We start from the raw sequence: 15,344 nt of genomic DNA on the forward strand, positions 1-15,344 counted from the left end.
GAAGTATATAAGGTAGTTAACGTCAGCTACCCAGCGGCATATAAAGTACTTCAAATTAGAAGTATATAAGGTAGTTAACGTCAGCTACCCAGGAGTATATAAAGTACTTCAAATTAGAAGTATATGAGGTAGTTAACGTCAGCTACCCAGCGGTATATAAAGTACTTCAAATTAGAAGTATATAAGGTAGTTAACGTCAGCTACCCAGCGGTATATAAAGTACTTCAAATTAGAAGTATATAAGGTAGTTAACGTCAGCTACCCAGCGGTATATAAAGTACTTCAAATTAGAAGTATATAAGGTAGTTAACGTCAGCTACCCAGCGGTATATAAAGTACTTCAAATTAGAAGTATATAAGGTAGTTAACGTCAGCTACCCAGCGGTATATAAAGTACTTCAAATTAGAAGTATATAAGGTAGTTAACGTCAGCTACCCAGCGGTATATAAAGTACTTCAAATTAGAAGTATATAAGGTAGTTAACGTCAGCTACCCAGCGGTATATAAAGTACTTCAAATTAGAAGTATATAAGGTAGTTAACGTCAGCTACCCAGCGGTATATAAAGTACTTCAAATTAGAAGCATATAAGGTAGTTAACGTCAGCTACCCAGGAGTATATAAAGTACTTCAAATTAGAAGTATATAAGGTAGTTAACGTCAGCTACCCAGCGGTACATAAAGTACTTCAAATTAGAAGTATATAAGGTAGTTAACGTCAGCTACCCAGCGGTACATAAAGTACTTCAAATTAGAAGTATATAAGGTAGTTAACGTCAGCTACCCAGGAGTATATAAAGTACTTCAAATTAGACGTATATAAGGTAGTTAACGTCAGCTACCCAGCGGCATATAAAGTACTTCAAATTAGAAGTATATAAGGTAGTTAACGTCAGCTACCCAGCGGCATATAAAGTACTTCAAATTAGAAGTATATAAGGTAGTTAACGTCAGCTACCCAGCGGTATATAAAGTACTTCAAATTAGAAGTATATAAGGTAGTTAACGTCAGCTACCCAGCGGTATATAAAGTACTTCAAATTAGAAGTATATAAGGTAGTTAACGTCAGCTACCCAGCGGTATATAAAGTACTTCAAATTAGAAGTATATAAGGTAGTTAACGTCAGCTACCCAGCGGTATATAAAGTACTTCAAATTAGAAGTATATAAGGTAGTTAACGTCAGCTACCCAGCGGTATATAAAGTACTTCAAATTAGAAGTATATAAGGTAGATAACGTCAGCTACCCAGCGGTATATAAAGTACTTCAAATTAGAAGTATATAAGGTAGTTAACGTCAGCTACCCAGCGGTATATAAAGTACTTCAAATTAGAAGTATATAAGGTAGATAACGTCAGCTACCCAGCGGTATATAAAGTACTTCAAATTAGAAGTATATAAGGTAGTTAACGTCAGCTACCCAGCGGTATATAAAGTACTTCAAATTAGAAGTATATAAGGTAGTTAACGTCAGCTACCCAGCGGTATATAAAGTACTTCAAATTAGAAGTATATAAGGTAGTTAACGTCAGCTACCCAGCGGCATATAAAGTACTTCAAATTAGAAGTATATAAAGTAGTTAACATTACAATCCAATAATATCAGATCCATTCATGTGAAATGGGCCATTCTGTACAATGAGTACTTTTACTTTGGATACTTCAAGTACATTTGGATGCTGCTACTTTAGGACTTTTACTACAGTAATACTTTGACTGCAGTACTTTTACACTGGTACTCCTACTGTTATTGCAGTAAAGTATCTTCCACCACTGTGTTGTTCCAAAAGATCTGAAGATTTAGAGGAAACTGTATTTTTGTCACATAAAGATGGATGAACTGGTTCTTCCTCCACCCAGTACAACATCTACCATCACAGTACGTGCAGACATGCAGTAACACACTGCAGATCCTACAGCTCTACACCGTTTGGCCCATTAACCACTTCACTGCTGACCATTACTCACAGCAGCTCAGGGGGAAAGATCTTAAATGGATGCAAAGAGTCTCTACACGTGTCCCGACTGCGACAAGACTGAAACACATGTAGTCGCCTTCAGGTGTAAATAAGAGAAGTGATAGTATAAAGTGTAAATTACAGTGTTTTTAGCAGCAGAGGTTTGTCAAAGGAAGGCAGGACACTGGTCAGCAGTCATCTCCAGTGTTTGGAGCTGGAAGCTAATGGGCTAAAACATGCAAACACACAGTTATGACCTTCAAACAGAATCAGCTCCACAGAAGCTGAACAGTAAAGGTTCAACGTTCAGTCGGACCCAGGCCACAAACTGCGGTGACGGCGCCACAAGCACTCACAGGTCGGTCGGAGGTTCAGGATTAAACGCAGCAGCATGTGTGGAGGAAGGTGAGAGAAAAACCAGTAAGACTGTGCAGTTTAACTTTCAGCTCTGTGGCCATGAAAGAAGTAAAGATGTTTCTACTGCAGCTTTAAGATTTAAAGCACAAAACATACGAAAATAAGCCAGAAACCAAAAACATCAGCAGCTGGACGACATCTAAAGGGGGCGACAAACTCCACATTTATCACACAAACTGACAAACAGCTTCATGGTTCACAGCCATCGAGGATTGTTAGTGGCTCAGATGCTAAAGAGAAACCGGCTCCAACACGGACTGTGGGTTAAAAACAGCATCACCTGGTTTAAATAGATTTGGATTAAAGTAACAACAACACGTGAAGCTCCTTCCTTTAAAAACACACAGGCCTTCTCTACTTTGATACTTAAGTATTTTTACTTAAAAACTACTTCTTATAGTGTAGTTTGAAAACCTGAGATCCTACACTGTCCGTGCTGGTGCTGTCAGGCAACCAGAAATCAGCAGAAATAAATACTCAGCCAATCAATGATCAATCAATCAATAATAATCAAGTCTGGCAATGCAAAGGATGTTTGTGCTTTTGGCTGGACCTGAAACAGTGAAGGTCACACAGGAACCAAGATACGGTGAGAGTCGTGTGCACAGGAAGATTAATAAGAAGATCATGTAGAGGTGACGTCCAGAACATGATCCAGACCACAGACTCAGAACTGGGACTGGGTCAGTGTGCAGGTCCGACTCTGTCTTGAGAGACTGGTTTTCCATCTGTCCTCCCTCTTTAGTTTTTCTCCTGCTGCTGTTTACCGGTTACCAGCTGTACCTACCGGCTGCAGCGGCGGGCTGCGTCCGCGATTGTGGCGGGGTGCGGATGGGTGACGCGCCCCGGGGTGGGGGGGTCGGACTGGGGCTGCTGGGACTGTGCTGCTGCCTCAAGAATGGGCTGTCCAAACGGCCTGGCGGTCGAGACGACACACAACAGCCGCACACACACACACACACACACACACACACGACAAGGACAGGAAGCGACGTACCAGGACAGAGATGTGGGGAAGACGAGACAGACAAAAAAAAAACAAGAGAGGAAGACAGCAGAGGTCAGAGCCAAGACAACAGAAGTTCAGAGGAAACAGGGGGAAAAACAGAGAGCATTGTGGGACAAAATGTGGAAATCAAACATGACAGAGAGGAGGAGCGAGTGATTAAAGGAGGAACGCCCGCAGAGAGAGAGGAAGAAAAGTGGTTAGTGTGGCGTTAAGACACCGACTGAACACAGCGGGCGATCAGACAGAAACCAAACGCTGATGGAGCTTCTTGTTTGTAACCTCAGGAATCAAACATCACGTTTCTGAGAAACAAACCCAGAAAAGAAAAACCTCACTCTGAGTCCTGGTGCACAACCTTACTGTGCTTTCCAAAACAAAACCCGACGCAGCCAAAATCACGTTTAGCTGCAAGTGATGTTGCGTTTGCATCTGCACTGTACAGAGCACTGGGCTTTTACTGTCACATCTTCAGCTCTGCAGGAACAGGAAATTTATTCCACCCCCCCCACAAAACAACAACATGTGAACCAGATGCAGATGCTTTTTCAGCCCTGAGCCTGCAGAGTTAGAGTCAGAGGCCGTTCAACACTGAAACGATGAAAGTCGCTTTGTGATAATAAGAAACAGGCTTTTCCAGCTGTGGAAGTTAAAACAACTGTTCCTACAGCTGTCAAACAGCAGACAAAGTGTTCACGGTGTGTGCTGTGGGCGGTCCTTCACCCTGGACTGGAACCACCTACCCAAGGTGAACCGGTCTCGGCCTCTCTTGGATTTCCTCCGCAGCAGTCAGAACCGCTGTAGGTGCTGCTGGTGTTAGTTGGTACCAGAGGTTTGGACCCTCTGGACCAGAAGTGTTTTTATTTTCGCACTGGGCAGTTTTTTTGGAAAACAGATCCCAATCTTTACACGCACGGCCCTTCAGCGTGCACTCTCTGTTGTAAAGAGGTGATTGGCTCAAATGTCAGTACTAAATATTTGCACGCTACCTGACGTTATGATGGAAACCACAGGTGTCACGGCCAATCGGACTGTGGTTACCTTCATGAATGAGCATTATCCTCTTACTTCAGGTGAGTAGGGGCCTGCTACACCTGCTGTCACCGCACGTTCGTTGCGTCATCCGGTGCTTTGACGTTGCACCGTCAGCCTTTATCTGGTTCAGCTCCTTCATGTTGTGATTCCAGTTTACGCTAAAAAGTTGTGATTCTGCAGAAGCAGCAGCTGGAAGGCAGATGTTGAACGTGATGTTGGATCTGACAAGTGATGGTCACACACCCACTGCCCCCCCTGAGTCGTCTTCAGGTGCTGAACCCCCCCCCCCCAGACCTTTGTTTTCTACAGGCTCCACAGGAATAATTAAAAAAGACATTATTAAAGATCTGTTGAAGGAGAAGAGCCTCAGACTTTGGACTTTGACTCTCTGCTCTGTCCTTCCTGTTATCTGAGCTACACAGGTGTCTGTGTGCTGATTCTGTAGAATTTACCGGTCCTGTGGATGGAGACGGGCGAGGTGTCCACACTGATGGTCATGGCTCTCTCCTTCTGCTTGAAGAACTCGCGAGGGTTTCCTGAGCGCTGAGCGATGATCGCCTTCGCCTCCTGGACAAACACACACAGATAAATACGACTGTCTGATGCCTGAAACTAAATTAAGCTCAGACACTAAAACTTTCACGGGCCAGTTACTCGTCAGACTCACCTCCACCTCAGACTCCTTCCTGTCCAGGTTGAGGTCTTCGATGCTGGGCTCGGCCGCCTGCACAGGAGACGGATACAGATGAAAACACAAACCAGCAAAAAAACCTTAAGGATTCAAACCTGAAACCAGTCAGACGCAGTAAAACTTTCCAGGTTTCCAGTAGCAGTTACACGCTGACACCATCGAGGGGCGACAGACGCTGCAGAAAGACCAGGAGAAACTATAGAGGGACCCTGACAGGTATTCTCTTATTTTTCTTTGAGTCTGTCCACAGACAGATTTTATATATGAACTTTTGCAAATGTGTTGGAACTTCGCCCCAGATTTTCTCCAGAACATATTTAGCTAAAGCTGCAAATGAATTTTCCAAACTTATTTCATCAAACAGAAACTTGTGCAGCATCAGCCCGTTGTCACAGCGCCCCCTTCAGAACAATCAGGAGACTCTCTGTATCTGTCTTGATTCCTGCCTGCTAACAACAGGAAGATGCTCAGAGCAAATCAGCAAAACGCTAAAGGTACAAGTGTCAATGAAAGAGCTTAATAATATATTAACCTTTTCAAATTAAAGTGTGTTGGATTCACAATCACTGACTGCACAGACAGAAAGACCAGACACTTACCATGGCGGCCTGGTTCCGCAACCGCTCTTTGGCCTCTTCCTCCTCCTGCATCTTCTTCCTGCACCAACACACACACACACACACACACACACTGCTCAGGTAACACTCAACACACCTGTGACTTTACACTTTATACATCAGGCAGATAATTTCCTCTCTTATCTGAACATGGTTCGATCAAAACAAAAACACCAGACCCACAGACGTATCTCCAGTCTTCAGGGAACATTTCTGAATCTAACGTGACCACGTGAATATGAGCAGGCCTCAGTTTTTTTAGGAGACCAGTCTGCAGATGTTCGAGGTGTCTGCTCCTCACCTGTGCTCCTCGATCTGCCTCTCCCTCTCACGGTACCTCCTCTCTCGGTTCTCCTGCTCTTGCCTCTCCAGCTCCATCCGCTCCTCCTCAAAGCGCTGCCGCTCCTCCGCCGCCTTCCTCCTCTCCTCTTCCTTCCTCAGCTCCTCCTCACGCTGGAAAGCAAAGGCAGAGAACATACGCTGAGACGTTCCGGCGCTGCAGACCTGCTGCTGCTCACCGACCAGGCGTCTGGTGTCGGAGACCGTGAAGGTCAAACCGGGTGAACGACCTGCAGCTGCACGACGCACGGTGTCGTTTTCTGTCTCTTCTCAACACAGCTGGAGGACGCACAGCTGGAGGACAACACCAACATCTGCCTGTTCCTCACTTCCACTCAGCTCCAAACATGACAGGGACTCATGGTTCCTACACTTTCTGCACCCAAGATTGATCAGACTTAGAGGAACAGTTCCACACTTTAGGGAGTAAAATTAGCTGAGAGTTGGATGAGAAGATCGAAGCCCCTCAGCCTTGTTAACAAAGAGCTCACTAATTCTTCACTAACTCACTTTCATCCTCTAGATTTAGTTGAGTCTGTACAGAAAACCAGAAACGTGAAAGTGTGAAGAGCCTCACTTTGCTCTCACTTCTCTGTGAAACTTATTTGGAGCAGAATCAAAGGGGATCAGTAAAAATGGCGGAAACCTCCAGACCCACCTTCCAGTTTCAGCTTTGACCCAAACACTTTCAGTTCTACAACCAAACAAACTGAGCACAATGTTATCACAACCAGTGGAAGCTGAAACACACCAGCATGATCCCAGAACGATCCATCCTGTCTTAAACTCCTTCACTCATGCTTTCCTTTCCTTATCTCCTTTCCTTATATGCTACACACTTACCTTGGCCTGCTCCCAAAACTCCTCCCTGTTGATTTTCTTCATCTCCACCTCTGCGTTGGTCTTCTGGTACACGGTGCCCTGCATCGCGACACAGACGGAGAGAGTTTGCTACTGGTCAGTCCCTAAAAATGAACCTAAACGTCGTCTGTCACTTTCATCGTTGTTTCATTAATCATCACGTTCTGGACCTTCGCTTGTGATTTTACTACAGTTCTGTGTGTTTACTGTGAGGAGTCTCTCTCTCTTCCTACCACGTCTCCGTGCTCTTCGTCACGAGTTTTCAGCCGGCTCAGGACCGGACTCGCCACCGCCACCGTCCCATTGGTCAGTCGCTGTCCGATGGCCGAGGGGTCGATGTCGTCCAGACTGCTGGCGTTGACGGTGACCTCCACCCCCTGGAGAGAGGCAGAAACCTGATGATGACAGGTGACATCTGACCCAGGGAATATCAAGAACAAATACAATCAGTAATGTGAAATTTAGCGATGACAGTAATCATGGCCTGGGTCCACACAGGCAGAGACGACTCCAAGAGAAAAATGAGCCTGAGAATGAGCAGCTTGTAAAGCTCATTTACCAAAGTCATATTTGACATTTATCCTACTGCTGTTTTGTTATAAATAAGTAACTTAGAATCTCAAGGTCTCGATTTGCTGTTGGCTGCTCAGCTACAGACTGTTCAGCAACAGACTGTTCGTGTCAGTAAAGACCTGTGGGATTGTGAGTTGTTCCATAAAGGGTCATTGAAAAGCCTGATGGTGTGATGAAGCCGAGGCTGCGTGGGAGAGAAAACTGCCAATGACACTTCAACACACACACACACACACACACACACACGAAAAAACACGTCGCCTCTGCTTTAATCTTACTCTTTTTATCTACTCCATGAATCTAAAAATACACAGTGAGCCAGGTGTACAGGTGCAAATACACTGTCACTCAGCTCAGAGAGACTGGTTTTGTGTTAGTCATGCACTGTAACACACACACACACACACACACACACACACACACACACACACACACACACACACACACACACACACTCCTGATTGATCCTCCTACAGGTTTATTGTGCTGCAGCTCCTCTCTGGTTGGAAATACTCCACAGATCTGACTATTTTAGAAAAAGTAAATTATGATTGAACCAGCGTCACCGTCGGAGCAACAACCTTCTTTCTTCAGGCAAAAACAATGAAACAATGATGTGAAGCCTCTCACATCTAATTATCATCACGCTGCCTTCATAACATCATGCACCGTGAAAGATGTGGACGTTGAGAACGTGAATCTCAGGGATAAACCAGTTCACTGAAATACTTCAGTCCAACTCCGAAGTATTTGTACTTGAGTATTTTCATTTTTCACTACTTCATAGCTTACTACATGTCAGAGCCAAACCGTGTACTTTTTACTGCACTACATGTATCTGATAACTTTAGTTCTTGTTTCTGGAGACACTAAAACCACGACAGCAGCAGCATCTGAGTCTCTGCATGAATGTAAGTGAACGCTGATCCCTATGAAAGATCGTCCACACGCGTCTTGTCAGGATTTAGATTAGGAATCTGCAGAGCGTGGTGGTGGGTCTGACCTGGAAGAAGTCCGCGATGGTGGCGACATGGCTGGCACAGGCACACTTCCTGGCATCCGGAACGTCTTCCCCGACCTGCCGGGGAGAGAAGTGGGTTATTACACTAAAATTAGAGAGAGAAGTGGGGAGAGGAGAGGGAAAGGAACAGCAGATGTGGTGACCTGAATCTTTAATCAAAATCCACTAATTCATTCCCCAAATGTTCAAATTCATGAGGACAGTTTTCCCTTCAGTTCATTAGGTCCTTTGTTGGGCCGCGGGCGTGTTCGGTTCCAGCCTCACACCAGGCTGGATGTGATTCAGTAATCACAGCTCATTCAGACCGACACAATGCAAATGCAATAAGCAGCAATTACAGAGAGAAAGAAACAAGAAAATTGCCCCATCTCATGTGAATTCATGGCAATTTATCTCTCAGTAACAAAATGTACCCGCATTATTTAATATCTGTGTGAGAGACAAACACAGGACGCTCTGAAGTGGCACGTTTAGGGCTCTTTGCATATTTTAGGGCATTTTTAACCTGGTCCCACCCGGTTTGTCACAGTCTGATCCTCTTGTGGATCTTAATGCTTCCACCAAGTGTCTATTCACTAATGACCAGATTTGTTGGTTTCTAGCGTTTATGCATCAGAGTCTCCTAATATCTCGATTTATATACGACACAGAGATAAAATCTTCCATGTTCCTGCTGATTTCATGTTTCCTCACAGTCCGACAGTTTTTTTATTCAGTCACGTGAAAAGTTATTTTAAGCTCGTATGGGCGGCAAAAAAAAAAAAAAAAAAAGCTTCTGCCAGTGGGAAAGACTTTGCCAGTTAAAGCGAAAACGTTCAGAAACCGCTGTCAAGAGTCACAAATGATTCATTTCTCCCATTTTATTTCCATCATCGATGAGTGTGTGGACACGTTTCTCTGCTTCATGTGGTTCACCTGCTCAACACCTGTAACACTCACCGCTGCACAGAAAACACAGGGACTGTAGCTGATTTGACCACCAGCTCTGCTGTAGATGCATCCTGGTCTTAGATCCACATGCAGCTCCAAGTTTTATTTCTTTGTGCACAAGTTTAGAAAATCGCTCTGTGAATAAGTCGAGGTGAGCAGCCTGGCAGCAGTGCCCTTAGCGATTTGATACCACTGACGACTTTTAAGGGTGTGTGTGAGTGTGTGTGTGTGTTTGTGTGTGTGTGTGTGTGCGTGTGTGTGACTCACCCAGTTGATGAGGATGTATCGGGGCAAAGTGGCGTTCGGCTCCTTCAGGCTGCAGAAGCCGTACATCACCCGGCCGCTGTCGAAGGTCAGTGTGATCTCTGGCAGCCCGCCTCCTGCAGCAGAGAACATCAGACCCATCACCCTCAGAGCAAACACCAGACCAGTCTCCACCGTGGAACAGTCCTGGCAGCTCTGCTTCAGGTCCATCTCCTGATTCTGTTTCGTCTTCTAATCAAAGCCTAAAGATCATTTTCAGCCCCACTCTGAACTGGTCCAGACTCCAAAGTGTTTTTGTAATCAAAGTTAAGTTAAAGTGCTACAGGACTTATTTCCTGTTCATTCTGCTGAGGCAAAACCAAACTTCCATCTGCGCCATGTTTGTGCTCCACTTCCTTCCACTAATGTGATTTTTACATGGAGAACTTGGTGATTACATTAGACTCGGAGAATAAGCTGCACCACGAGACACGTCCAGCTTAAAGTTCCCCAGCAGAGACGTTTTATTGCATATTAAAAAAATCCTGCTGGGAAAAGTGTTTTCAAACATTATTTTTCCACAAAAAGTTCAATTTTTCCGGCACATAAAAACTGTGGTCTTTGGAACAAGGTAGAGATCTTCTTTTTAGAATAAATTCAGAATAATGCAGAAGAGAGGGGAGACTACAGAGCTCATGTCGACTGACTGATTGACCAACAATGTTCCCCTTGTTCTTGGATGTTTTTTCGGGCAGACACATTTACAGGACTCCAACCATCGATAATATTACAGTCTGGAGAAAAACACATTTGTTAGTGCATGTGAGTATCTTCCCATCGAACAAGGAGGAGTCTCATTAAGCTGTAATCATCATGCAGGGCTTCATTAACTGGGCTAATAATGCATCCAGCCCTCTGTGGCTCAGTAACAGCCAGGAGACCAAGAACAGGATATTTTCCCCCAAAGCAGCAGCAGAATCTGCAGAGCTCATCAGAGTTTCAGCTGCAAATTACAACAAGCTCCACATGTGATGTTAACATGACAGCAGGCAGCCCTGTTCAATAAAACATGAAGAGAACAGCAGCAAAATGTCACACCTGGGGGAGATCAGATTGTAGGACTGGTGTTTGTGAGAGAAACGTGAGAAGAGAAGAAGAAACGTACCTCCTGACGCTGCCAGTATCAAGTCATTACTGTCGTCCTCATATGTGTACAAGGCCCTGTGAGTCAGAAAACACATATCAGCATAACGGTAACATGCTTAACAAACAGTCAATATCCAGACGCTGAACAGTCAACAACTTCCTGCCAAATAAAACGCCAGGAAACGTTGATTTATGGTGAAAATAACTGGCTGGAAGGAATAATTCACTGCTCCACAGGAGAACATAGCTGATCATAGTCGACTGGAGGATTCACAGCTGCTGGAGGGGGGGGGGGTACCAGTCAGTCCCAGTCCAGATGATCTAATGCTGTTTCAGCCTGAAGCTTTAGTCTGACCTCATGGCACCCCCCCTCCGGTCCAGCCTCTGTCTGCACTTTGTCTCGTCTTTGTGTCTCTTTATATCCCAGACTCAGTCTCTGAGCATTGATTTGACTGTGTTGTGTTTACATGGGGTGGACAAAATAATAGAAACACCTGTCTGAAACAAAAACTGAACAGTGTCACCTCCACTCTGCATTAGACTGGCGTTCCTAATAAACCGAGCAGCACATCACATACCGATCAATATCTAGGTCTGTATTGATAACGATGACTAACTGGGGGCAGATAGAGACGAGGCGGAGGGGGTTTGATTTGAAAACAGAACAATTCATGAAATAAATGGCAGATAATAGAGACGAGTGCGTGGAGGACGATAGAAGAAGAAAAAGAGGAAGCGTTTAAGATTAACAGAGCGACAGAGAGAACGTGAGTAAGTCTATAAATAATTCCCTTTGAAGCAGACAGCTGTTTATTATTCATATAAAACCCTCCTGACCTAGAAACAGCTCCGGGAAAGTGAGTGAGAACAGCTGAGCCTGGAGGAAGAGGAGGAAACGAAGACGATGGGAGAGAAGGAGATGATGATGATGATGATGATGAGAGGAGGAAGGGACTGAAAGAGGAGAGAACAAGCAGCAGCAGGAGGAAGAATAACGAGAGATTGGACTCAATTAATCAGCTAATCAGACGCGTGGAAATCAGTCCAGAGCATCAATGAGCTCCAAAGCTCATGTCTCTCTCACACACACACACACACACACACACACACACACACACTTTTCATTCATATTTAAATGGAGAAAATGTCTTTTCATGGAGATAAGTGTGAACTTCCTGGAAGTACACGCTGTCCTGTAACCACAGCTGCAAAACGTCCAGACAGAGAATCAAACGTCGTCTCTGGTCTCGTTACAGGTTAAAACAGAAGGAATTTGAAGTGAAGCCTTAAAAGATGCTTCAGGAAGCAGCTGCTGATGTTCAGCACCTTGTTTTTTTTTTTACATCTGTGGTGTCAAATCCAAAATGTTTCCTCGTGGAAGTTGTCAGATGATTTGGTATCAGCTCTAATTCAGTCACTGAAAACTAAGAATAAATAAAAAAAACATGAAATCACAATGAAACTCAGAATCATACAAGACTCTGAATCATTAGATGGTAAACACGCCCGTGACACCGTCTGAACCAATGCATGATGAGGTCAACTGAACAGATGTGTGTTTTCTTTTACAACAGAAATGTCCTGCACACACACACGAGCTGGAGTCAGCAGCAGCTGTGGGCTGGTTGGCTACTGTGCTGGGGAAAGACGGACGGAAGCTGCTTCGCCCTCGTCCCATTTCTGTTGCTGCCTCCGCCTCCTGTGTGCAGGACCGGCGGCGCAGAGACTCACTGTCGAGACAAACCTCCCCACACTCCTGCCCCATGGGGAGCGTCGCCATGGCAACCGGAAAGCATCCCTTATCGTTACCTCAGCAACAGCAGCCGGTAACCTGAGGGGAGCGAGGAAAGAAGAGGGCGAGTGCTGGAGACATGAAGGACAGAAGGCTGAGGACCCCTCATCATCAGGATGACTCTGTCTGCACCTGCTGTAGTTCCCCAAAGACCACGCACGGTGACGCCACAGCCAACGCTGCCATCACTAACAATCAGACGAACGAGCATCGCGTTAAGGGACGATCATGTTACTGACGGGATTTCAGTCAGGTCATTTTCTACACTTGACTCTGAGGCAGAAGAGAAGACGACACAGGACATGACCATCTGTGTTCGCCGTTACAGCGTTAGATACATAGACCCGGGGCAACTTCCTGCCTGACAACCACCTCTTTCCCTCAGTCCAACACAGGATCCAGAGAAGAGAACTACACGGCAAAATTACAATTTAACAAAAACTGCATCATTTTTCCCAAATCTCAAATACGTGTCATGTGGTGCTGCACGTCCCGCATGCTCAGTGACGCAGAAGAGTAAATCTGCATTGAAGGATAAAGCTGGTCTGAAGTCAGCTGCAGATGAACAATGGACTGTGGCCAAACCAGAGATGTTGTGCGAGTTATTTCAGATTCTATGTCTGTTTATGGCAGAATTTACGGCCGTTCGGGGCAACGTTCTAAAGAATCCTCAGCTCTGGGGTCTGGTAATGAACAAACGTCTCCCAGTGCAGCTGTGTCTGTTTTTAATGGTTTCTGAACAACAACAGAGTCTAGACCAACCAGCTAATCCAGGCTGGAGCCTGACACACATTAACTGAGTAGACGACTCATTGCTGGTTTCAGTCTCTGCTCATACAGAAAATGACTTATCCTTTCGTTTATCGTGCTCACACAATCTTCTTCTTGCTCCGTCCATGAAATAGGCACACCCTCAGTCTGAGAGCAGCCTGCTGGCCCTAATACTACACATTAAAACATTTGTAGGACCCCACACGTTAAAACGATCCCACTGGGTTTATCAGCATCTTCTCTATGTTACAGATCCTCTTGTGAAAGGTTTTATAGCGACATATTAAAGGTTTATTTGTTCACACATAAGAACAGATCATTGTTAATGCAGCTGGTCTCGTCCAGAAGGAAACATCATAATGAAAGTGAAATAAGACACAACACACAGAGCAATTATTTGTAGTAGTGAGTCAAACTTTGGAAAGAATTAGGGTAAAACCACTGAAGCAGCAGGAGCTGCTGCTCACAGGGTGTCTGATGAGAGAACAGGGCTGAATCAGGGATGTGGGTTTGACCATAATCTAATAACATGAAACCATCAGCTCTAAAAAGCTGCGTGTTTATTAAAATCAGTTTTACGCTCGGTGAGAACTGCACAGCTGCCATGAGAACCTGATGAAAATTGGTATAATTTACCATCTGTAGAAGTTAGAGGAGTCCTGAGTGTACCACAGGCTGAGCACAAAACAAGGCAGTAAAGCTGCCAGAGCCCCACAGGGGTATCCGGCCTGGGGAGCAAAAATGTTAAACATGTCCACTGGTTCTCTTTCCAGGGCCTCCTGGACACGCGTCACCAGACTGATGTGATGAATGGTGCCTGAAAACCTCTGAGCTGCCGTCGGCCTTTTCTACCGACACACAGGAGAGGAGCCGACCGCCGAGGCTCATTTACAGACGAGAGCGAGACAAAACTCTGAGCCAGAGACATTTATGGAGCCAGACCGAATGAAGGCGAGACAAACGGAGCAGGAAGACGTCATGAGGTCACTGCTGCTTGTCGCATTATCCCCCAATAATCAAAACATGTCAGTTCTGACGTTTTCATTCAAGAAAAGTCTTATTTGAAACAGACGATGGAGATATGACTGCAGTCTGTACATGGCTGTGTTTTTTTATTTGTGCAGTTTGAGAAGTGAAGCACAAAAAAATCCAATATTTGCCCCCGAGGTTTGAGCTGTGGATTCCTCCTGGGCTGTTATCGGCCAGAGGGAAAAGAAAAAATGTGTGTGGTTCGAGACAGAACAGAGAGACCGTAAATACAAAGGGCCGTGAGGACAGAAGCACTGCATTGTGGGATGGGACAGAGAGCACTATGGGGGATGATTAAGGATGCTGGCATTGACTGTGGTCAGATAACGTCATGTGATTTATTGAGGAAGAAAATTTCACAATGACCTAATGTGAAAGAAATGAGGCCGCCAGACATGAGGGCAGGGGATTATGGGTAACGTATCAGCCGTGACTCCTGCTCACTGTCAGCCTGGGAATGCAGAAATGTGAAGGCTGATCCCATGAGTAAGTAAGAGTGTGAGTGAGCGCTGTGAAAGGCAGAGACGGGAAACAAGATGAATAATGTGCAGCCACCCAGGACCGATCAGAGAGCACAGATGGAAGAGCTGCTCTGTTCTTCACCACCAGGACCTGATACGACTGCTTTGTGTCTACCTGCAGAACGCAGCGGAGCTGGTGCAGTTTGTGCATCCACTGCACAAAGGTGCAGCACTGTCTTCAGCTCAACTACACAAATACATCAACAGGCAATAGAGAAATAATCTATGAAATGTTGATTTTGGCTGAATGTGCCAGACGCAGCCTGGTTTTAAGATGGTGAACACCTCATGGAGCAGCGTTCTGGGTCTGAGCTTCCTAAAGGAGGAAAAACTGCAGACAGTAAGAAAGGAACTGAAGGCGGCGTCCTGTCCCAGTCGTTCACTGTGCATGT

The 15,344-nt window shown here is 45.2% G+C and overlaps 1 protein-coding gene across 2 annotated transcripts in view; it reads right to left on the minus strand.

The window, feature by feature from the left end:
• dbn1 (drebrin 1) overlaps positions 1–15,344 on the minus strand; it is a 62,187-nt gene that overhangs the window by 5,470 nt on the left and 41,373 nt on the right. Inside the window, exons 2-10 of one of the 2 annotated variants that reach the window (XM_026328193.1) lie at positions 10,859–10,914; positions 9,718–9,830; positions 8,503–8,577; positions 7,160–7,303; positions 6,909–6,986; positions 6,028–6,179; positions 5,709–5,766; positions 5,086–5,142; positions 4,871–4,985 (exon numbers count right to left, since the gene is read on the minus strand). In XM_026328193.1, coding sequence (XP_026183978.1) covers positions 4,871–4,985; positions 5,086–5,142; positions 5,709–5,766; positions 6,028–6,179; positions 6,909–6,986; positions 7,160–7,303; positions 8,503–8,577; positions 9,718–9,830; positions 10,859–10,914 — 848 coding nt within the window. Of the gene's footprint in view, positions 1–4,870; positions 4,986–5,085; positions 5,143–5,708; positions 5,767–6,027; positions 6,180–6,908; positions 6,987–7,159; positions 7,322–8,502; positions 8,578–9,717; positions 9,831–10,858; positions 10,915–15,344 lie in introns of both variants that reach the window. The other variant, XM_026328192.1, reaches the window with a different exon arrangement.

Source organism: Mastacembelus armatus, chromosome 14, assembly GCF_900324485.2.
Source record: "Mastacembelus armatus chromosome 14, fMasArm1.2, whole genome shotgun sequence".
In the NCBI taxonomy this organism is placed as follows: Eukaryota; Metazoa; Chordata; class Actinopteri; order Synbranchiformes; family Mastacembelidae; genus Mastacembelus; species Mastacembelus armatus.